At 40.6% G+C, this 25,637-nt stretch overlaps 1 protein-coding gene across 1 annotated transcript in view; it reads right to left on the bottom strand.

Annotated features, from left to right (window-relative positions):
• Positions 1-21,079: 21,079 nt before the first annotated feature.
• The window catches only part of MPZ (myelin protein zero), a 40,492-nt gene continuing 35,934 nt past the window's right edge, over positions 21,080-25,637 (bottom strand). Inside the window, exon 6 of the mRNA XM_085639274.1 lies at positions 21,080-23,870. Within this exon, the coding sequence (XP_085495400.1) occupies positions 23,766-23,870 (105 nt within the window). The 3' untranslated portion in view covers positions 21,080-23,765. The remainder of the gene's footprint in view (positions 23,871-25,637) is intronic.

The following is a 25,637-nucleotide window of genomic DNA, read 5'->3' as shown; positions in this document are numbered from 1 at the left end:
CTCTTTCCCAAACATCATGGTCCCCTGAAAGGGTAAGCGCAAGGTGTAAGCTTTTTGAGCAGAGTCTGTTTTCCAGTCCTTTAGTACCAGATTGCGACAAGCAGCCACACCTGCTCCACTGGAAAGGGCAGAGACCCTTACTACATCATAGGATACATCTTAGAGGAACTCCACCTGCCGTTCGATATGTTCCAGAAGCCCAGAACAGTCGGAAACATCATCCATCGACTGATACAGAGCTTTGATATCGGAAAGCAGAGACTGCGCCACATAAGTACCATAAATGCCAGCCCTCAGAACCAGATGAGAACCAGAGTACACCTTCCTGAGGGAAGTATCCACCTTTTTATCAATCGGGTCCTTAAGCACAGCATCCTCGGCCAAGGAAGTGTGACCTACAAGACTGGCCACCAAGGAATCAATAGGAATAGAGTCCGGTAAATCCGTAGCCATATCCTGTAGCGGGTAAAGTATCACCATAAAATGAGGAAGCATATTCCCTCTTCAGGACATCCCGAATGTAAGGATGGACAGGGACCACCGGACGTGCTAGGAGCCTCCTAATCAGGAAACTCTATGCTAGATTTGACATGTTTCAGTAATTCAGGCAACAAATCTTTGTCTATGTATTTTCCCTTGTGCTTATGATGAGCCCCACCTCCCCCATCTCACGGATTGTCTCCTTGATGAAACACTTAATCCTCCCATCATCCCCCTCCCTGCGGCTCTTAGACCTGGCCGGAGAAGGGGAGGAAGAGAAGGAGGAGCGCTCCCTATGATGACTCTTGCGGGTATTCTTACCCATGACAGATAACCTAAAAAAAACACCAGTACCAGAAACTGCAGTGAAACAGATCCCAGAGAAACATTTCCAGGTGTAACACAGTCAATTCTCCACAGGAACAGAAAGTTTAGTGGGACCAAGACGATGATCTACGGGGAAACAAAAGGATTCAGCAAACCAGGCCCCTGCCCACAGAAAACATCAGACGGAATACCAATGCTGCACAATCATCCAATGTGCCACGAAAATAGAACGCTATGCGGTACTTACCCCAGCTGGCTCCTAAATACTCACTGTGAAGGAGCCCGATGATGGAGCAGGGTTTTCACAAAATAAAACCTGCTCGGATTGAACTTCCTTTGTGTGAAATACTAATTGTGAGATGTGCAAACTAAATGCAAAAAAGGTTACCATGAGGAAAAACGAAAACTGCACAAGTGCATGTTAAAGTGATAAAGTAGGCCACAAATGCATGTGAAAGTAACAGACTAAAGCTGCTAGTTTTATTTTACACTAAACTGAAACAAAAGAATATTCTTTTAATTTGTGCATAGATAAAGCAAGAAAATATGCATTACATAGGGTATTTTAATAGCGTGATTTTATAAATGATGAACAATACTATATTTGTCCTTCCTAGAAGTATGATTTTCTGCTCTGCAGAAAAGGCCGAGTCATTTTAGAAAAATATTTATTTTCTAAAATGACTCTCAGCCTTTTCTGCAGAGTTTAAATGTGCAAGAGAAGGGAGTCTGAAATTGTCCATCCTTCATGAGTCCTGTGTGCCTGCCAAAATTTGCTTGAAGGAAGCAAAATTAATACAAGAGACAGGAACACTTCCTCAGTGAGCGGAGCATTTGAGCAATCGAGGAACAAAAGTTGATACATGACAGAGATGGAGGAAGCGTACAAACTGTGGAATTTTGAAATTGTATTTCCGTGGCTGGAAGTTGATAAAATGAACAAAATGGACAATGGATTATTTTTCAGAGGTGTCACATCAAGAGTGGTGTGATTGAACACCCCTGTTTTAACCAATATGAATGAATTGAAAATTGCGTGTTATGATACAATGTGGGTTGGACTTTAGAGAAATTAGAGTATAACTTAGGTACCTGGTGGGTGGGGTTTAGAAGGCATGATTTCCTACTTTGTGAGAGGAGAGAACTGTGTTGCTGTTTTCTAATTCTATGGACTGGCTGATGTTCTGCTGAAACCTGACTCTTAAAACATTGCTCCTTAACTCTTCTTGAGGGGTCTTGCCTACTCTCATGGCCAGAGGATAGCTTTCCAAATTTCTTGCACTTGGGTTAGTATGAACTTCTAAATTTGCATAACTATTTTGCAAATGACTTATGTAATTACTCTTTTGCCTCTACGCCTTTCCACTCACTCAGAGCGCTGCATTTGAGATGTTCTTATGTCATTTTCCATTGATGTTTTCTCTTGTATTGTGACTTATGGTTCGAGCTGTATTGTACTTGATGAGCAATCACATTATTATAGATAAACATTATTAACTCATAAATGAGTTTGCCTTTATTCGTGTTATCGACTGGTTTTATAAAGATTGTATAATAGTTTATTTCTAGATCCAAATATTATTTTGCCAAACCCTGATTACATTATAAAGATTGTAACACCACAAAAAGTATTAGTCTCAGATTGCTGGATCACCGGCTTAGTAGTGCCTGACTTCTGGTCCCACCTGCCACCCGGAAGTCAGGCAACATGACCTGGAAGCGATCAGGGAAAACTGAACTCTCCCTACGGGAGAGACACGTCACGCCTCCCGACAAGCCCGGCAACCGGGAGGCGTGGAAACAGGACACCTGCGGCCTACAGACAGAGGAGCTACCACCACTCCCCCCAAGCCCAGCAGGGAGGGAGAGTAAGCCGCGCAGGCACAAAGTCACTGCCCAGCAGCAACACATAAGTCCAACACACCAGGAGCGCCAGAGCTCCTTCATTGTCCTTCTACTATCAGTAGAACATAAAAAAAGAACAGGATGAATGCTGGGAGTGGTATGCTTATATACTCCCAGAGGGAGGGCAAGGGGTAAGGCCAGTATTTCTTTGTTCTGTTTTTCTGTCAGCGAGATAAATTATCTCACTTTGTGCATGAATGGGACGAGGACAGGAGGGACCGGGGGATAATGTGACTTACTCTTGTAGTACACCTCTAAGTGGTGAAGCTCAGTCAACATTCACTTTTACCCTTTGATATATTCCCATTGATGCTTAACTCTTCTTGAATTGTTGTGTGCAGCAGCATCACTGCTTAACACACAGCTCTCTTTACACTAATCGCCAGAAAATGTGGAGCCACCGTACCAGATTTTTCAGCGTGCACTCTGTTGTAACTGGCTCATTTAGAGTTTGTTCGCTATGAAGATAGTTTAGCTGTTTCATAATATTTTAATAAACCTTATTTGAGGTGTCTTAAAATTCTATTCAATATTTATTTAACACTATTTCATGATAAAATTATATATGTGTCCACGTGTTCCTGAAAAACATTTGAATGCATTATGCACGGTGACCCTCCTTCAGCATAGGTACATCCCACATTTTGGGCAGTAACAAACGCAAACATTGGCAAAGCCAATAGGTCTCGTCTATAAAAGAGCTATTGGCTTTGCCAATATGTTTTAGCCGTATTGCATACCAGCGTGGCTACTGTTCAGCATGGCTAAAAGTTAGTGAGGTAAAGGAGAGTGGCACAGATTGTCGTAAAGTGGAGTAGAGTGGAACTTTATGTAGTGGCATGGAGTGGTGTGGAGTGTCATTGAGAGAGTAGAGTGTCGTAGAGTGGATGGGCGGAGAGTAGAGAGTTGTGGAGTTGTGTAGAGCAGAAGGAGTAGTGTAGAGGGTGTTGCGTAAGAAGGAGTTTTGTTGTAGAGTGGCGCAGAGTAGCTTGTCTTAGAGTGGAGTAGTGTAGGAGAGTGGAATGGCATTGATTAGAGTAAAGTGGAGTAGTGTGTCATAGAATAGAGTGGAGAAAAGTGACATGGAGTCACATAGAGGGAGTTGTATAGAGCATAGTAGAGCGGAGTGTGTTCTAGGGGGGCATAGAGTGAAGTAGAGTGTCAGAGTGGAGTAGGGTTTAATGGAGTAGAGCGTTATATAGTGGAGTATTGTAGAGTGGAGTGTAATAGAGTGGCCTAGAGTGAAGTGGGGTAAAGAACAGTAGTGTAGAGTAGATTGGCGTAGAGTGAAGTTGTTTAGAGTGCATTGTTTTTAAGTAAAGTGGTGTAGAGTGCAGTGACGTAGAGTAGAGTAGAGTGATGCATAATAGAGTTTAGTGGTGTAGAGTGCAATGGCATAGAGTAGATTGTTTCAGAGTAGAGTGAAGTGGTTTGCAGTGGAGTGGTTGAGGGTAGAGTGCAGAGGTGTAGAGTAAAGTTGTGTAAAGTGCAGTGCTGTAGAGTAGAGAGACGTGGAGTGAACTGGTGCAGAATAAATTAGAGTGGCATGGTAGAACTGAGTGTAGTGGCAGAGAGTACATTGTTTTAGAGTAAAGTGAAGTGGTGTAGAGTGGAGTGGCGCAAGATAGAGTGTAGTGGCATAAAGTAGTGGCGTAGAGTGCAGTGTTGCAGAGTAGAGTGGCATAGAGTGGACTGGCATAGAGTGAAGTGGTGCAGAGTAGAGTGGAGTTGCCTAGACTGGACTGGTGTATATCAACAGGGCGAAGAGTGCAGTGGTGCATAGTAGAGTGGGGTAGAGGGCACTGGCATGGAGTAGAGTGGTGCAGAGTAGGGAGGCATAGAGTGAAGTCCCGTAGTGTCGCACCAGATGGCAATAGTGCTTAGCTGGCCATGGTGGTATGCCATTGCGGGGTGGGTGGAAGTTTGTGGATCCACGCAGATTCCAGAAATTTCCACCACAGAAATGTGAGGAATTATTTTTTTGTTTTACAAATTGTGAGGTTTGCAAGGGATTCTGGGTAAAAGAACCTGCTGAAAGCCAGTCAAGTCACCCCATCCTAGATCCCCCTGAGTGTCTAGTTTAAAAAAATTTATAGGTTTGCTAGGTTTCCCTAGGTGCCGGCAGAGCTAGGATTCAAAATCTACAGCTAGTCACTTTGTAAAAAAGGGCCAGTTTTCACTGTGAAAATGTGGTGTGTCCACGTTACGTTTTGGGCCGTTTCCTGTCACAGGCACTAGGCCTACCGACACAAGTGAGGTACCATTTTTCTCGGAAGACTTTCAAGAACGCCGGGTGGGTTGAATTTTGTGGATCCACGCAGATTCCAGAACTTTCCACCACAGAAATGTGAGGAAAATGTGTTTTTTTTACACATTTTGAGGTTTGCAAGGGATTCTGGGTAACAGAACCTTGTGAGAGCCAGTCAAGTCACCTCATCCTGGATTCCTCTGGGTGTCTAGTTTTCAAAAATATATAGGTTTGCTAGGTTTCCCTAGGTGCTGGCAGAGCCAGGGTTAAAAATCTACAGCAAGGCACTTTGAGAAAAAAGGGTCAGTTTTCACTGTAATAAATGTGGCGTGTCCACGTTGCGTTTTGGGCCATTTCCTGGTACGGGCACTAGTCCTACCTACACAAGTGAGGTACCGTTTTTCTCGGAAGACTTTGGAGAACGTGGGGTGGGTGGAATTTTGTGGATCCACGCAGATTCCAGAACTTTCCACCACAGAAATGTGAGGAAAATGTGGTTTTTTGACAAATTTCGAGGTTTGCAAGGGATTCTGGGTAACAGAACCTGGTGAGAGCCACACAAGTCACCTCATCCTGGATTCCCCTGGGTGTCTAGTTTTCAAAAATGTATAGGTTTTCTAGGTTTCCCTAGGTGCCGGCATAGCTAGGGTTCAAAATCTACAGCTAGGCACTTTGCAAAAAAGGGTAAGTTTTCGCTGTAAATATAAAGTGTGTCCACGTTGCCCTTTGGACCGTTTCCTGTTGCAGGCACTAGGCCTACCCACACAAGTGAGGTACCATTTTTATCGGGAGACTTAGAGTAACACAGAATTGTAGAGCAACTGTTATTACCTATTGACTCTCGATGCATGTCTGCCTTCCAAATGAAAGACTATGTGTAAAAAAGAAGTCATTTTGAAAAATGACCTATAAGTCTCATGCTAGTATGGGTACTCACAATTTCGGAAATGTGCAAATATTTACTGTTTCTAAACTCTATATTTTGTTCCAATTTCAGAAATACATAGGTGTCTTTCATACCGATTTTTCCATGTATATATTTTCCCAAATGAATTGCTATATACCCGGAACATAATGAAAAAACATTGCAAGACGCTGCTCAGTTATTGGCTCTGGGTTCGTCGGGTTCTTGGTGAACCTACAAGTCCTATATATCCCTACAACCAGAAACGTCTAGCAGATGTAACGGTATGTTGCTTTCAAACAGCTGTCACAATGAGAAGAAGTTAAAGGTGAACACATTGGCACAAATGGCTGTTTTTTTCAACTAATTTTCAATTTTTCATATATTTAACTGTTAGTTTCTATAAAGAAACCTTGAAGGATCTACAAAGATGCCCCCTTGCTGAATTCAGAATTTTGTCTACTTTTTAAAAATGTTTAGCTTTCCAGGATTCATTATTGCTTTCATACCCATTTCTACCATTAAGTGGAAGGAGGTTGAAAGCACAAAAAATAACCAAAATAGGCTATGTCCCAGAAAAATGCCAAAGCTGTGTAAAAAATATTGGTTTTCTGACAAAAATCTGCTTGTCCCTGAAAGCTGGGAAGATGGTAATTTCAGCACCACAACGGCTTTTTTGATACCATTTGCAGGGAAAAAACAGATGCTTTCATCTGTAGCCCTTTTTTCCCATGTTTAAAAAAAAACAATTTTGCTGTATTTTGGCTAATTTCTGGGTCCCCTCCAGGGGAATCCACAAACCCTGGGTACCTTTAGAATCCCCATGATGTTGGAAAAAAGGACGCAAATGTGGCGTGGATACCTTATGTGGTCAAAAAGTTACAGGGGTCTAAGCGCGAACTACCCCAAATAGCCAAAAAAAGGCCGAGCACAGGGGGGGGAAATGCCTAGCAGCGAAGGGGTTAAAAGGATTTGGTATTCTGACTCCTTGACTGTAAACAGAAAGATAATTAAACATTCACTAGAGGGTCACATAAGCAAAAGCCAGCAGTGGATTGATAGAAGAACCTCAACATGAATATTTGTTGCCACAGAAAGTGCATACACCACCTCCCTGTTGGCCTTTTTTAAGGGTTATGTTACAACATTGTAAACTGGAGCACAGGAGAGACATGAGCAAGCTCCTTGGGGAGAGAGTAATCTGCATTCCTTTTGCTTTCCTATAAAAACTCTTACTTTGAAGTCACATAAAGAAAAATAAACACCAAGCTCCCTCAAAAGAAGGAGCCTGACATTTGACCTTTGTGTTTAAATGCATTGCAAATGTGACAAGATGAGAACATGACTTAAAAGCCTGTTTACAGAAAGTGAGATGCTGGATGATGCAGTAAACAAGGTTTGGGCAAGGTAAGGGGCAAACTCAAACTGGGCAGCTTAAAACAAATAGAGCCAGCAAATAGAATGCAAGGAAAAGTGAGTAGCAAACTACAAAGCCAATCATAAGCAACAGGCAGAATGCATTCTCAGGGAAGCTTTCTAAATGTTCCCAAGATGTCTGCAGCAAACCAGACAGCTGTGCCATCTGGTATGCTTCGACCTAACAATGGCATATAGCATATTATAGCTATCTAATACACAATCATCATACTATATAAGGCTGTTAATGCTATGTGAGAAGCTTGTATATAAAGTATTCAAACGTGTTTTAAGTTCCATATTATTATGTCAATCCATTATTCACGATTGTAATAATCAATGTATTCAATTATACAGCAGTTCATTGTAAATGCATATCAGATTTTCATTTCATGCATGTTTATACTGGATTCGTGGCTCTGTTTAAGAACGATTAAACTGTACAATAAAAGCATACTTTTTGCAGTCACCAGTTGGGTTAAATAATTCCTTCTATAAATGTATCAAGCTATAACTTATGCAGCTAAAGCTCTGCTCTAATCAGCTTCCTAGATGGACAGAATGTCATCCGTAGAAAGTGAGTGAGCCCCTTGTAGCATCAGAATGTGACACGGTCGCTCTGGATAAATAGCACCAATTATCCGGTTTTCTAATAAAATAAGTTTTAGCAATATTGATGAGTAACAGCTTCTGGTGTCGCTTGTGGAGAGGTAAAGAAATACCTTGTAGATCTGAATGTACACCAGGAATTTTGCTAAGATTTTATTGGTAGAGGATGTAATTTGGGATTTCTCATTGGTTGAGAATTTAACTTGATCATTTACCCTCGATCAAAAATGTAGTTTGTTGATTTCGTATTAGGAACGCACTTAGCATAAGGACTTGAGGACCTATTATGGATTTATGGAGCTGACAATTACTTGTTAATATCTTATTGGCCTTGAAAGTAGATTAAGGATCTTTTCTTGGGAATAAATACTTCCAGAACTTCTGTTGGTTACATTTGTAGTACTCATGGCTTAGTATTGAACTAGGACTTTTTCTGGCTTAGTCATGGCATCCTAGAGTAATTCAGGAATATTACAATAGTTAATACTAGTTCAACCATAGTGAATTGGATCCATTGCTTTTTATTAGAGAACATTTTTGAGAGTGTTGACTGATATGACAGGTGTAGATGAAAGAAAATGCTAACCAAGGCTGAGTAGTGAGTGCATTAGAGGACCAATTTACTATTGCAGTACAAAGGACTGGAGTTGTGGAAGCTGTCACTTACTATTGGCTCTTCTTTTTATTTCTAGATCTCATTGTGGCAAGCAACAGAGGGTTAAAGAATGCGCTTGAGAAAGGCTGATTTGAAGTCAGCATGACTTTGTAAGGTGCGACTGGGTTAATTAGTCAATCAATTCAATTTGTAAGCTTTTATTCGGTCAGATAAATCAACCATATAAGCAATACATCCATAAAACAATCTGTTTGAAAAGAAAACAATAAGATCTAAAACAGTGGGGATAACATTTAGGAATATAAAATATCAAGTGCAAAAATACAAAGAACAAAAATGCAAAAGCATGGTTCACCAAAATCTCATAACATATTACTTGGGCGTAAACAAGCCTAATTTAAAGTGCAGATGCAATATACCAAGGATAGCATACAGACAATTATCAAATAATCATAGATTTCCTAGCACTGATAGCTTTAGTCAGAAAAGTAGCTAGATAAAAACACAATTGCGGGTCATCTAATCTAAAAAGCAACTCCATGGCATTTTAAAAAAATCTGATATTATAATATAAAAAGAAAGGTTTTAAAGAAAGTTTCCTAAAATGGGTATAAAAGTGAAAAAAAAGTGAAATAAAAAGTAGCATGTGGGAACAGCTTTGTGGTGATACTCCATCACATGGGCATGGATGATCGGAGCTCCGTTTTGTAAAAGGAAAGTTGACAAGATGATGTATAGTACCTAGTCTTAATCGTGTCAGCACAAAACGGTGTGATGCTCTGGTCACAAATGACAGATAGCTTTGGAAACCATTTTTAAGATCCATTTGTAGATACAAGACGAAAGTAGATTGAGACTTGATAGCTAGAGATCTTGCCTCTAACTTGTTAGCCATCATAACCGTTTTTATCTCAATCTTGTCAATGGAAACTGAACACATTGGATCCGATCGAATATCACAATTGAATAAAAGTTTAAACCAATGGATATTGTAATTAAGCCAGGGTATTTTTAAACAGTTATCCATGCTGAGACAATCCCGTATTATAGATTGTGTGAACAGGGTTTCTTCTTTTGACTAGATGGATTTCCATAAAAGGAGGGGGCGAATCAAAGCCAAGTCTGAAATATATTTAATACCCACCTCCCTATGGATCAATTCAGTGGAGGCGGATGATGGAGCACACAGTAAACGTTTTAAAAAGGAATTTTCAACTTGTTGTAATTTATTTCCTTGACAGTGGCCCCAGACACCCGCCCCATACAGAGCTGCGGTAACACATCGTATCTCGTAAATAGCCAGCATATCTCTGATGCGTCTGTTACCTAATTTGGCAGCGAATCTAAAGATGCCATTGATGTTTCTCGACATCTTAATGCAAGAATTTTCCTGTTCCGGGCCCCATAACCGATTTCCTGAGAATGTAATACCTAAATAACTGAAGGTTTTAACTGTCTGGACCTTAGAGCCTTCAAGATAATAAGTGCTAGATTTTATAGGGTTCCTACCACATGCCATTACAAATGTTTTGGATTTGTTAATTAAAAGTTTCCTTTTAGCAATAAAAGCGGTAAAATTATCCGTGAGACGTTTTAGACCAATGGGGGTACGGGATAGTAAAACCGCGTCATCCGCATATAATAAAATTGGGACCGGCAAACCGTCGACCCTAGGGGCATCCGACTCAAACAACTTCAGGGCTGCGTCTGCTTCAGTAATAAACAAGGAAAAAAGCAATGGGGCCAGCACGCAGCCCTGGCGGATGCCTCTTTTAACTTTGAAGAAGGGAGTGTATTCACCTAGGGGTCCATACCGCACCTTGCTAGACAGGGTGCTATATAATCTCGCTAGCAGATAGATTATCTCCTTGGGTGCGCCCATATCTAGCAATAATGGCCACAGAATTGAATGGTCTACCAGGTCGAAGGCGCTGCTAAGATCAGCGAAGCATGAATAAAGATTCCCTTCCCTGGCTAAGGTATATTTTCCAATCAAGAGGTCCAGATTGATACACTGCTCTAGTGTACCAACTCCCTTTCTAAATCCATATTGTACTGGAGTAAGTATTTCCTTCTTCTGAACCCATGCTTCTAATCTTGACAACATAACCCTACTCATGATCTTAATAGACGAGTCGAGCAGAGATATTGGACGGTAATTGCTAACGTCGGTTTTAACTCCCTTCTTATGTATGGGAATTATAATGGATTGTCCCCATGATAAAGGAAGTTGGGTCTCAATGGCAATGTTAAAAACTCTTGTTAAAAAAGGTGACCATAGAGCTGGTTCATTTTTATAAAAATCGATAGGAACCCCATCAGGTCCTGGTGCCTTACCCCCTTTACTACTGAATATACCATCAATAACCTCTTCTAAACTAATTGATAAAGGGATAATAGGCCATTCATCTGAGGGCTGGTTAGAATTAGTAGGTGATATATCTGTGTTGACTGGGTTAAAAATATTAGAAAAATGGGTTATCCAGTCATTACATTTGATATGAGAGTTAATTTCGGGGATATGGTCATCCTTCAAAAACGTGCAATTAACGGTTTCCCAGAACAATTTACTATTTTTAGTATCAGCTGCCAAACTTAAATCTTCCCAGGCTTTTTCTTGAAGTTCCATTTTCCTGTTTTTTAGGGCTTTGACATAATCAGCACGCATGGTCTTGATTAAATCTGAATTTCTGGGATTACATTTCAGTGCTTCTTTGAGATTATTCAAGGCCATCGTGCATCTAGTATCAAACCAACCAGCCTTAGGGTTTTTGTTATTGCGGACTGGTTTCGTCAAAAGTTTCTCCACTGTATTATTTATCTTATTAAAATTCTCTAACATTAATGCGGAATCAACCTCATCCCCTAAACATACTTCAATTTCATTCCGACATTGGCTAACAACATCAAGCAGAATTTCAGCTGGGTTCACACCGGCCCATTTTATCCGGACGCCATTTGGTCTGGTAGGGATAATAGCTGTACTTTGGAGTATATTAGGAATATGTTTGGGTCCCCAACACAATAAGTACACGGAAATGCTATTATGGTCGCTAGTGGGTTGTTCCGTTATCCACGGTGGGGAGAATGAGTGTGCACTGTTACAGGAAATTATAATATGGTCAATAATGGACATAGCATTTCTACCTGTAAAAGTGGAGCATTTCTTATTGTATTTGTCAGTGTCACAATATAACAATTCTAGATCCCATTTGACCATAGCACCATTTAAAGCCATACCGTATTCACAGTGGGGGAAATGCATATAACAATCATCATCAAATTTAGATTCCCCTCTTCGGGGGCCACAGACTTTGGTTGTAGAAAAAGGACATATTTGAACATTAAAATCGCCCACCCAAACAATGACAATTGGCTTCCTAATAGTACTGGTCAACTTCTCAAGTTCTCTATCCAGATCATTGATGATTAAACCACGTAGAGAACTAAAGACATTATTATAGAAGTTAATCAGGATGACATATTTACCTCTAAAGGAGGCCAGCCACAGGATCTGGGCATAGATACCCACATTAATACATTTTTTGATTTAACATTTATTTAGGCTGGTTGAAAACAGGATCAAGAGGCCTCCCTTGCCTCTGCCAGAAGAAGAAGCCTGGGCCGGGAGCCAATGTGAGGTGAAACCCTCTATATAAATAGGATCGATACACCATGTCTCTTGGAGGCAAATAATGTCATGTTGGGCCGATATAAAATCTTCCCATGATGGCGTTCCTTTTTTCCTATTAAAACCGGCAATATTCCAAGTGGTGACCAGGTACCCTATAACCGTGTTCTTGGTGTCGAGTTGCTGGGGGGGTTCACCATGTCCCGCCTCTTTTCTAATAATAATATGTTCTGGAGGCATGCATTCGCCAAGGGCAATGGGTCAACATGTTATATTAATCGTTAAACTTGAACCCTTGAGTCAATCATTGCAGTCCAAATTACCCAAGACCTGATACTTGTTTGATACCGGGATAGCAAAGCCAGAAGCAAAGGGATGCAAAAGGGGGGTCGACTGGTGTCCTATTCTAGGGTGATCCGCGTACCCATTACAGGATGTTCCCATTAAATGTCTGTAGAAAAACCCAAGGGGGAGAAGGGTGGTATTGAATTCCCGAGGGGAAGGTGATGGCGCATTTTTTAATGTATTAAACGCCCACCTCGGGGACCTAAAATTCATGATTATACAGTCGCCTGCAAAACGTTTTCTAGAGGAACCTATCCACCCTACTCTTCGTGTTGTCAGGATCTGATTGATCCCTGCTATTGGGTAATTACAATTGTTGGTTAACCAAAACACTACTTTATTTAAGAGGGACTCATGATCTTCTGCCTGTCCGGGTTTAAGTTTTGGTACGTTGGCCAGAATAGCGACATATGCACTGCATTGTGGGGGCAGGTTTACGGTTGGAGTCATTTCCCTTTCCTCGCAAACAGGCCCTCTCAAGTCGACTGGTTTTACAAAATTGCGAGGAATATGTTTGTCCAGCTTGGTCACCATTCCATCCTTCTGAGATGGATTAGGTCGGTCAATAGTAAGAGAGTTATCCAATACCAGAATTCTTTTGTTATCCTTATTACTCTCATCCAAGTTATGGGGCTGCTCCTTTGAGTTGTCAAAAGGTTCCCTATCCTGTAAGATGAGTAAGTTATTTGCGCCTAATGCGGCAACTTTCTGGTTAGTTCTACTTGTATCCTTTGTAAGTTTAACATTAACTTTCTCCAGTGCTCCAATGATTTTATGGATTTCCCTGGCCAGGGTATCCAGTTTGTCATATAGTGGCCTTAATAACTCTGTCATTTTATCTGATAAAATGGCCAGTGTTAAAGGCTCGGGTATGGGATCTATTCTGTTCGAATGGTCATTTCGCAGGCCTGATTTAACAGGCCGAATGTTCTTATTAACCTTTTTTGGTTTGGGATTGGAATGTAAGTTTCCCCGTTCCACCATGTTCTTTCTACATCCCCTGGTTTTCCCCAAAGGAGGGGGGCTCTCGAGGGGGATTGAATTATGGGGCGATGATATTCGAGAACAGTCCTCACTTCTCGATCTAATATCGGTAATGTCCGGGGCTGTCTCCCCTATGACCGAAGGATTATTAGTTGTCATATTAATCTCAGTCTCCCTAGGAGGGCTACAGAGTATTCCAGCCTCGTTTCCTTGATTAACCCCCATATGGTTGGAACCTAAAGAAAGACGTCTCTCAGTTCGATTGATTTCTTCTGAGAGGACGTTAACTGCTTTGACCAAAAACGAATCGATCGTACTACATGATCGATCGCTAGGGGGCTTAGCTACTTTCCTCCTGGCCATGATAGTATTACCGGGGAGACTATATGAAAACGGGAAGCAATGGAAAAAAATACAATCCGTTTAGTACAATACAAATTCAGAGAAGAAGAATTTGATCTACCACACTATTGTTATTTATGCATAGGAATGAGTATAAATTATTAAGCAACCTTAAAGATACAAGTGCAGAGCAGTAAAATCCACAGGTAAGGTGTCACGTGCTAGCAAATGTACAGTACTAGGGTACAATAAACATCCAAGATATAAAGTGTAAATGCAGGATAAGTGCAAAAATACAATATTAGGGTATAATAAGCATCCAAGTTGTAAAGTGCAAATGCAAGGGAAATGGGCCCAGGATAAGGTAACGAAAGGACCCTCAGATAAGGTGTCCCGTACTAGCAAGAGTACAGTACTAGGGTACAATAGGCATCCAAGATATAAAGTGCAAATGCAGGATAAGTGCAAAAATACAATATTAGGGTATAATAAGCATCCAAGTTGTAAAGTGCAAATGCAAGGTAAATGGGCCCAGGATAAAATAGCAAAAGGACCCTCGGGTGAGGTGACACTTGCTAGCAAAAGTGCAATACTAGGGTCCAATAGGCATCCAAGATGTAAAATGCAAATGCAAGGTAAGTGGGCCCAGGATACGGTGACAAGAAGACCATCAAGTAAAGTGTCACGTGCTAGCAGGATTATAGTACTAGGATGTAGTAGACATCCAAAATATAAAGTGCAAATGCATAGGCAAGGTAAATGAGCCCAAGATAAGGTGACACGTGCTAGCAAGGAGTCACAAAAACAAACGAATAAAAATAGTCCAATTATTTAAAAACCCCCACTGGATCAGACAAACAATAAACGAAATCCTAAAATATAACTGCCTGATCAGCGGCTAAGGCCAAAGTGTCTGAATGGATGTACCTGTTCCAGGCAATGAGGGGATCGTGTATGGAAGAGAGTGATTCCCTCGTATGTTGTAATATACACAAGTTTATTTCAATCAAGTACGTACCCTTGCGGAAGATATTTCGGATAAATCCATAGGGCAGGTAACAAATGTTAGGGGGGAGGCCCTGCCCTGGCTCTTTCGGGCACTGACGGGCAAGGACGGGCCCGCCTTTGGCCCGGGCTTCGCCCGGGTGCTGCCCGCGCTTGTCCCGCGCTGCGGGAGGCTGCTGGAGAATTTATGCGCCTGCGGGCGCTCTTGGCCGCGTCACTGCGGCGACCGGCTGGGGCGTCTGGGAAATGTAGTTTTTAGATGGCCGTTGCCCTCACTGCGGCGGTAGAACAACAAGGCATCACTCCCCCTGCCTCCGAAGGTGTTGGTTCGAAATAAGGTTCCCGCGCTGCGGGAGGCTGCTGGAGAATTCATGCGCCTGCGGGCGCTCTTGGCCGCGTCACTGTGGCGACCGGCTGGGGCATCTGCGAAATGGAGTTTTTAGATGGCCGTTGCCCTCACGGCGGCGGTAGAACAACAAGGCATCACTCCCCCTGCCTCCGAAGGTGTTGGTTCGAAATAAGGTTCCCACGCTGCGGGAGGCTGCTGGAGAATTTATGCGCCTGCGGGCACTCTTGGCCGCGTCACTGTGGCGACCGGCTGGGGCGTCTGGGAAATGGAGTTTTTAGATGGCCGTTGCCCTCACGGCGGCGGTAGAACAACAAGGCGTCACTCCCCCTGCCTCCGAAGGTGTTGGTTCGAAATAAGGTTAATTAGTCAATTTATCTTTAGGATCTAGCCAGATATGGATGCTGTCAAAGTGTGTGTCTTGTCCATAAATTGCCATTTAAACATTTTTAGCAACAGAAACCCTTCCATGGGAATCTATGGCTATTTTTGTGATTTCTAATTGCCACAGAATCTATGCCCTTGGGATTTTAATGAACCACATGCAGAATTTCATGGTAAAAACTAGGGGGCTAGAAGGCCAAATGTACGAATATCTGCTTGCGAATACTGATGCCAAAATGCAACCATTAGTTTTGTGATTAGTACAGTTTTTGAAGAACCAACCTATGTACAAATAGGTGAGTCGTTAAAAAACTGAATCATAATAGGTTGGAATCTGACCTACCTTATAACTATTAATAATGTAGGCGGCAAATTGCAACTCCCTGCACTTGGATGCCATTATAGGGATGATTGCCTGCTTGGGTCAGAAAGACCACCTGTCTGTGATTGCATTTCATTGCAGCCTGTACTCCGTAAAGGAAAATGGGCTGCGTTTAAAAAAAAAGGTTCACTCTTTTTAATTAATTTGAGAGTTTGCAGTGGTCCAGTGGACTCCTGCCTACTCCTGAACAATCTTTTTTTTAAAATTCCATTTCACAAATGACTTACCACTGCAACTTGGGACTCTGTACCTTTACAATGGTTTACGGTGGCTATTTTGGTTCTAAATCATGGATACATATGGATAGGAATAGCTATTTGGAAAAAAAACATGAACATTCCCCTTCCAAATAGCGATTCCTCATTCATTTCTGAACCCATTTTAGGAGTTGGTAAAAAATTACCAACTCCTAAAATGGGTTTAGCACTTTGCTAAAAGCAGTTTTTTGGTTACAAGCGCCAAATTAGAGTGTCTGCGACTGAAAAACAGCCTTGTATATCTGGCAGTAGGTTCATTTTTCACTTTATAGATCAGAGTAAATTTTGAAGGAGTGCTGATAGTGATGGAGTAAAGTTAATGGAGCTGGACATATACTACAACTATATATACACTCCACTTGATCTCCTCCAGCTTGCATATTAATTTTCCATCTATACCGTCTGTCATTCTAACCCTAGATCCCTTTTGGGCACACTAAACTACCCCAGGGTTACCTTTACTATCTTTTTCCCACCTCCCTCTAACACTTCCACTCTTTAATGGTTACATAATTGTTTAAAAAAACTATCAAGAAGTATAACTGGCACCATAGAATAGGCCCCAAAGAGATACATCAACCAAATGTTGCTTGAAGGGTGAGGCTTTTAGCAGTTTCAAAATATTACTACAGAAAACATTTCAGCCATAGAAAAGGACAATAAAAACATCAAAACATTAATTTCCTGAAATTTAAGTTTTTATTAAATATTATATTGCCATTTTTATTTATGAATTGAAAATGTACAAAACTCAGAAAAAAATGACTTACATTATAGCTTAGTTTTTAAGAGACAGTTTATGAACAGGACCATCATATGACTACTGCTTGGCTATATATGAACACTACAGCACCCATGTACATATAGTAAACCTGAAGTTTGTGACTGACAGATGTCACGGGTACATAGCTTTTGATGTGTTAGACAATCAACCACTGCTGATGAACTCTGAAGACAAGGGCCAACTCTCTTTCTCAAATTCTCCTATTATGTGCATTCAAGTGAGTATTGCTCTGGGTACATTTGTTGTCATTTCCACAATCCAGTTTCCTGCCACTGTATTCTTGTGGGACGGAGCCCAGTTGATAATGTAGGTAAGGGGTTAACTGTAATTATTGTGTCATTTTTAGCAATACTTTTCCTATAAGGAGAACAATTGCATGCGTCTTACATGGCATGATCATGGATTGTAATGCCATGCATTTTTGTTGAATCCTATATATTTTCTATAGGTGTGATCTAATTAGTACTGTTGAAGGTTCCGATGCCATATAGATGTTCCATAGAAGACATTTGTTCCTATAAAATTTGCTATGCTAAATTTGTGCATAGATACACATTTTCCTGAGGTACACACACAGATGGTATATGAAGGGATTGCGCTATGAGGATGTAGGTAAACAGTAGAATAGTGAAGAATATACCCTGAAGCCAAGAACAATAGACATAAATGTGGAAGAATGGTGATATACATGCGCATCGAGATTGGTAGGAGAGAACCCCAAAACATAATGGCAGACTCTGTATTACTACTCAAATGTGCTTAAATGGCTTGACTATTCTCTTTTTAGATGTATTATGGTCTCACCAGAGCAAGCACTATTTTCTCTTGTAATTAACAGTGGAAAAGCATGAGAAATAGCACAGATTATCCAGTTTTCTGTTACAAAAAGGTTTTAGCAATAACGATTAGTAACAGCTCCTGGTGTCCGCTTGTGGAGAGATAAGGAAATAACTTGTAGATGTGAATGTAAGGCTGACCATGTATCTACAGAACACCAGGTAGTGGGTGATAAGATTTTATTGGTATAGGGGGTAGTTTGGGATTTCTCATTGTTTGAGAATTTAGCTTGGTCATTTACCCTTGATCAAAAATGTAGCTTGCTGATTAAGGATGTATTTAGCTTACGGGCTTGAAGACCTGTTAGGAATGTAGCAATTGTTTGTTAATACCTTATTAGCCTTGAAACTAGATTAAGGATCTTTTATTGGCAGTGACTATAGTTTGATGAACTCTTATTGGTCATGAGAGTAGTTTAAAGATCTATCATTGGTTGCCCATGTAATTTGATGAATTCTTATTGGTCGTGAATGTAGTTTGATAATCCGTCCTTGGCAGTGAATGTAATTTTAGAACCATTGATTGGTAGCAGATTCATTTTGAACATCCCTTGTAAATATGGAAAACAAACTAGGGCTCATGCTTGAAGACGTGATCTATCAATGCCTGAAGGAGCAGTGTTCGTAAGTATATGGTATGTTCCATTTATCTTACTCTTTGTTGTTGTGAGTGGAGTTGCACATTTTCAAGCTTTCTGATGAAGTCAGTCTTCGCTAATGAAGAAACCAGGCCAACACATTCCAGAATTCACCACAGAAGAACAGAATTTAAAGGGTTGTAATGTACACGACTTTTCCACGCAACTTTATTTTAAATACATGAAAAAAACAAAAAGGAAAACAGAATTCTGAGCTTTTTGGCCCTAACCGCACAACGTCATTGGTCCTCAATTACACGGTCAAGGAGAAAAAGAAACAGAAGCCACCAAAGAAAACAAGACAAGGAGGTTTTGGGGGAAAGGATTGTTACACACGTTTAGTTAGACATCTATGTAAAATGACCACGATTATACTTCTTAAGTAGTCTGCTTTTACAAGACAAGAAAGACATATGTACATTTAAAAGTTGATATGAAAGGTGCAACTGCGCTCTTGTCAAAATCGTTAGTTTTTGGTCGGAGCGAAATTAGGAAATGTTTCCGAAAGTCAGTGTTTCTGAATGAGTTCCCTAGATACATGAGTTTGTTTGAACAGTGTTTCGGGGGCACTGACCTGTCAGAAAAACTCCTGGCTTCCCTGCCGACCAGTCTGTTTGTTAGAAGTATTTACATCTTTTCCAGGTTCTTAAGAATAATGAAGTAAAGCTGTCCAGAGGATATTCAACCTAATGGCATGTAGGTTTCCCTTTCTCATGGTGCTGGAAACAATATTACCACCTTTCCTGATCCAAGCATACCACTTAACTAGATACTTTGTTTAGACATTTCAAAGCTCCATGCTTCCTTTTCAGCTTCATGTAGCCTTCTCACAGAGATGCTGCCCAGAAAACTTCTGAAACCAGCCACCACCACTTGCTATCCAATGCTGAAGAGGCAGTGTATACTCCCTCACACATGACTCCAGGTTGGGTACATTGTATGTATTGTGTCAATGGTCATCACACGCGGGCCACAAAACACACTACAATCATAGACTAATTAGCAATTATGAGTGGTGCATCAAGTCGCCCATTACAAACATGGTTTAATATCTCTAGGACCGTCAAAGGATGAAAGTTTTATTACAAGAAAACAAGCTCCTGACTTGTAAGCTGGATTCTCATTGGTCAGCTGTTTGCCTCCAAAGACAGGTATTGTAAACAAGATCTTTTTAAGGCTGGTACATATGTGTTTAAATATGTAAAACAGTAAATGGATATTAGTAATACCTCCCCAAAATGGTTTGTAGGTGCAATGGGGACTTTTAAAGGTATTGAACTTCTTTGTCAGTCTATACTGGGCTGATAGAGACCATAGACAAGGGACATAATAGATGGTCCCAGCAGTTCTCATCTGCCATAAATATGCATATCTTAGATTTAAAAGAATTAAATATAAGGAAAGAAAACATGAATAAAGTCTATTATATTAATTTTTTTCAGACTGGTGTGAGGTCGATCTGAGCAATGCAGACAAATGTATTTTTGAGACGTCCTCCTCTAAACAGATACCAGAAGCGCAATCTACTGAAGCAGCAAACATATGGAACACATTTCCTGTTTATATTTGGAGGATTCCAAGACTTCCACATGACACTTAGTTTCTACACCAGCAACTGAAATTACAAATATTTTAATGCATTTGAGTGAATGTCCAGGTGAAAGGGAAAATAAAGTAAAACAATGTATGTTTTGTACTATTTTTATACTATTGCCAATCTTAGTTTTTATTGCAATTGTAGTTTTTTGCATTTGTCTGTACTTTTTTCAGCTGTTCTATGAAACAACTAAATGAACTTAGACCTGGAAATTTTGAGGAAAAAGAGCAGAAAGCTCTATTAGAATGAATGTATTAACATGGCTGCAAGAGGCAAATGACAGGACAGCCTGTGCATTTTCTATTAAATACATTTCATGGACTTATTTCTGCTCTCTATTTACTATCTCCTTTTTAACTCTCTCTGTCGAATCCCATCAAACACCTATGACTGGATATAAACAAATTACACTCGAATATATGCATGCCAGGGCCTTCAGATAACATTTTAGGACAGAAAGTCATAAAACTGCATGCCTAAAATTTTGTAACGCATTCCACTGTTTAGGATGCCAACCTAAATACGTCAGTACCTAAGACTGGGAGTTAAAGACTGACAATGCAGAAACTTAAATCCAATTGTTAGATGATTTGGATGGCAGATTAGCCAAAGGGAATTGTAATAGAGTCCATCTGAGCAAAGGGAAGGGATTGTGGGGCACAGGAAAACAGAGAAGAGAAATGGCTAGGAAGCCATTAACAATACTTAAAACAAAGCAATTCATACAAATTGCTGACTTCGGACTCATATTTTTGGAGGGTTTGGCTTTTTGTCTGGAAATTAAAGCATGCAAACAGGATTTGCTGAAGCAATTGAATATGTCTTGCTAGAGGAGTGGTTGTATCTTGCTTTCTGGCACATCTTATGATCAGTTTCATGGAAAGACAAAGCCTACCAAAGTAACCATGCTGAGAACATAGTTATTAAAACCACACAAAATAGTTGTAGGAGGGTATGCCTCGTACTTTGAATGTTTTCTATACAAATATAGCAAACGTGGGTTTAGAAAAAACAAGACAGCTCGACTGTGGCATTAACCCAGATTGTGAGTTACTAGAAGAGTTTATCTGAGACAACATCACATGTGAAAGGCAAACAGCAACCTTTTCCTGTTCATATACTCTTGCCAATGTATTCTGGTATGTACAGTTATGGAGAGGCGAACCAAAATTGTCTTGATGGATCACAACTTGAAGAGAAAGTGACTCTCTAGAATTTGAACAATTATTTGAATTTTTCTTGCTTTTCAGTTTTTAAAAGCCAGAAGCATCGTGATGGGTTCTATGGACCTTTTCTTTTTTAAATGTCCCCAATTTCCAATTTGAGATATGTGAAAAGTTTTATAAATTACAATGCTTGAATCTGTCAGGGACAGATGGGGTTCATGCCAACCTTACTATGGAAAGGAATTATATTCTTACAGATGATGTAATGCAGAGGATTAAAGATGATGTTATGAAGGTGATTCTTTCTTAATAATAAGTTTTACAATTTACTAAATACATTATCCAAACCTTAACAGATTATCATTATCTTAAATCTGGTACTTATGGAAAATATCCACACCCAACCATGCTAACCGCAACACCAGAATGCACTGTAAGAGCACTGAGTTCTGCTGCCTGACCTGGACGAATATTCACCTGGCTATAATACATAAACAATGAAGGCACAGCTAGTTACACAGTCACCATAATATTTGCTCATGTTGAATGCTGCATGTCCCTGCAGAGGAAGGTACATAAGGGATTATGTCTTGAGCCTTTTTGTGATAATGGGGTAGGGGCAGGGCAGAATTCTAGACAGAGTCCAGGTTCAAAATGAATAGGTTTAAAGGCAGGCCTCTGTGTTTACAAGTAATACTTTGCTAAAACGGCATGCTTAAGTGTTTTCGGATGATCAATTAAAAGGAAAACATCTCCAGTCCTAAAATGTGATTCATTCTATTTCCTTTGTGAGAGAACAAAAATACATTTTAGAGGCTCCAAGAGATGTGCTAAGTAGCACATTTTTCTCTTCCTTTGATGATGAAGGGCTTTTTGAAACTATAGCAAATTACTGCATATATCTAAAAAGGAAAGCTGTGCCCTGGAAAGAAATCTCATCTTTAAAAGTGGCATTGAAAGAATCGTGCATTGAGAATCCTACTCTTTCATTTGATCTGATGATGCCATTTGACAAGCCTATCTGCTTTTACCAACTGGGCACAGTCTCCATTACCCACATGGAAATTATATATAATGTGTAGCTTTAAACAGGCAATGATGTGATAGAAGGGGTTACTAGATTTGCTCCGAAACAATCTTGAGATCGTTTTTGCATTTAAGAGGTTTATGATGCCTCTTATGAAGTGCTCTGTTTACTAATTTGTGATCCATTTCAGGTTTTAATGGTGCACCTGTTAGAGTTTCCATGGGCCTTGATTAATCTTTGATCACTTTAAAAACCACTGACCATCTCAGACTGTTCATATATCTTAGAGATGCATAGCACTCTTCATGGTAGCGAATCTTAAAGTGTCTTTGTCTACTTTGGAGAGACACAATATTTCCTAGAGAACTGTTGTGCATTCCAAACAGTAAAGATTGGTGAATATTAATGGTTGGTAGGTTTAGCTGAGTCAATTTCTGTCTGAGAGATTCATGGTACACCTTTGAGAATCCCCATATATTTCAAAGGTTCCTTGTTATTCTGTGAGAATCACCTTACATTTTAGAACATTGTGCTGTACCTTCAAGTGTCTAAGCATCAGACAGTTTTGTGGAGCACCTCTGAAGAGACCCCTGAATCTTTTTGATCCGCAGTGCTTCTTAGCGAGCTACTTCTATCTTAAAAAATATTTGCATGGTGCATTTAAGAAAAATGGTGACATTCACAGTACATATTGAAGATTAGTGATTAATGTTCTGGAAGAACCCTTGCATTTGGGATATTCATGGAGCATTGCATCTTTGGGGTTCATTGTGGCTCTCCAAATGTTCCTGTGCATTGTCGGTAATCATGGTGCATATCGTAGTGACACTGCCCGCCATAAAGATTGGCGATGTACCTTGAGTAGTATACATTTTAGAGGCTCAAGGTGCACCATGGAGGATTGCTATGAATTATGAAGGGCCCAGTAGAAGCCCTAAAATGCATTTTTGCTAATACAATTTTCCCAGGAGGTTTGGACTGTCAGTGTCTTCACAGCATTTCTGGAGTAAATCCTAGTAAATTTGACATTAAGTACGTGTTTTCCAATTCCTACAGTAAACCATGCCTAAATCAGACTATGCTATGGAAGGTTAAAAAGAAAATGATAGATAATATATCACTGTTTGTGTTTCTTGGGGTTTAGAGGATATTAATACTTATAAACAAACAGAACATCCAGTCATCCTTTGAACACATTCAATATAGACATAGACCTTGGGTAAGACACAATATTCTCTATATCCCATGATATTACTTGGAAACAAGAGAGAAGAAACACCCTTTGCCCTCCCACATCACTTTCCCATTTCCAGAATAATTGTTCTATATTAATTCATTTCACTTTTCTGAGTCAATTTGCATTAGGTTCTTTAAGGCGTTTTTGAGGCTGTTCTTGCTGGGAGATTTTACTGCAGTTCTGAGGGGCTCTTCTGTGGGACTCTGCCGCTTCAGTTCCATTTCTATGGTCATAACAACTTTGGAACTGCGTGGAGAATCCTCATCAGACCCCTTTGTACCTTCTCTGCCGGCTAACTGCTATTTCTTATCCCTTCTGGAGTCCCCGAGTCCTCCCTTGGCCTTTTTCTCACTGGCAGACTTTAAACTCTTGCTGTGGTCTAGCATGGCATACAAGATGGGAGCCTGAAATGAAAAAAAGGTAATAAGATATAAAACAAAGCTATTTCAATTTAGTTTATTTAAATTATTTTGGCTGCTTGACTTGAAAAACACCAAAAGTACAGTTTACATAAAAATATTTAAACATAGAAAAATGAAAACATGAAAAAAGTAATTATATAAACACAATTGCTAGAGCATGAGCAGCAAATCACAAAAGTTAATGATGGCTTTGACAAGCATTGTGGATAGACTGAGGAAGTGTGAAATACCAATTATATATATATTTGACATCGCATTCATGTTGGTCAAGAACACAATTTTGAGGCTGTCTGACAATGAGTACCAGCATAATGTATGAGGATTTGGGGTGATTGAGCCCTCCTCTAGTCCCTGTTCCAGTCCAGTAGTACTGGCACTCAAGGCTACCCCACCAGGTTCCACCTCAGAACACAGTTTCTGTGTAGATTACATGGGCCTCAATTTAGTCTACAAAACAGATGGTCACCCTATCCCCACAGCTGATGAACTCTTCACTCAGTAGGAGGCTGCCAAATTCCTGAGTACCTTTGACTTGACGTCTGGGTATTGACAGATTGCCCTGACTGCAGGGCAAGGGAGAGTCAGCATTATCCACCCCAAAGGGTGACTTTCAGTTTAAAGTGATGCCCTTTGGACTAAAGAATGGCTGCTAGAATTGGTCTTCTAGTTGTCAGAGTATACACCCGGTACAAGTAGGATCTACCACTCTTTTCAGGGTAAGCTAGATATACACTAAAAGATAACCTATACTCACCCTCTAGTAGATTGGCACAGAGCAATCAGGTTTATCTAAAGAGGCAAAGTATAAAGTATTTGTGCAACACACACAGTAACCCAATGAAAACACCACAAAAATACTCCACACAGGGATAGAAAAATAGATTATATTTTTATGAGTAAAACAGTACCAAAACAACAGAAATCCAATAAGTTGAACCGGAGTTATGAATTTTTAAAGATTAAATCAAAATGTAGTGCTTAGACTCTCAGCTTAGAGGTTCGCTCGACTGTGGTAAATCTAAAGTTCAGGCCAACCACGATGGGGGGTAGGCTGCTTACAGGACTCAAGCAGGTCCCACTGGAAAAAGTACCTCAGATGGAGGAAGCGTGGACGTCGAAGACGCAATGTATTGGTTCCGATTCGCGCAGGCGATGAAAGCTTCATCAGCAAACCCCTTTATGATGCAGGCAATGCGTCGTCGTTGAACCACGCAGTTCTTCTAAGTGATGTCAGCGATTGGCTCCTGCGCTGGCATCAAAGGGCAATGCATTGGTTCCAATCGCCGCAAAGTTGTCACAGCAATTTTGATGGTTCTGCACAGCAAAAGCTAAGGGCCCAGGACTGGATTGGCACCACTTGCAGGGCAGGACTCACAGATGGCAGAGTCCAGGTGATGTTGCAGGGTTGAAGGAAGTCTTTGATGGCCCTGAGACTTCAGAACAGGGGGCCAGCCAGCAATCCCTTGGTGTCACTCTGGGTTCAAGTGAGATGGGCCCAGTCCATGTCCTCAGGGCAGAGATCAGCAGGCAGCAGGGCAGCACAGCAAAGCAGAAAAGCAGTTCTCCCAGAGCAGCAGTCAAGCAGAGTGGCAATCCTTGTAGCACAGCAGTCTTTACTCCTGGATGAGTTCTTCACAGTCCAGTAGTGGGCTGTCTTGGTAGTGTCAGAGGCCCAGGAATTATATCCAGTTGTTCCTTTGAAGTGGGGGTGACTTCAGACAGGCCCTTGAAGTGCACAGGTCCCCCTTT

Source organism: Triturus cristatus, chromosome 12, assembly GCF_964204655.1.
Source record: "Triturus cristatus chromosome 12, aTriCri1.1, whole genome shotgun sequence".
NCBI lineage: Eukaryota > Metazoa > Chordata > Amphibia > Caudata > Salamandridae > Triturus > Triturus cristatus.
The sequence above is the reverse complement of the archived record's forward strand: the minus strand, read 5'-3'. Positions and strand labels throughout refer to the sequence as shown.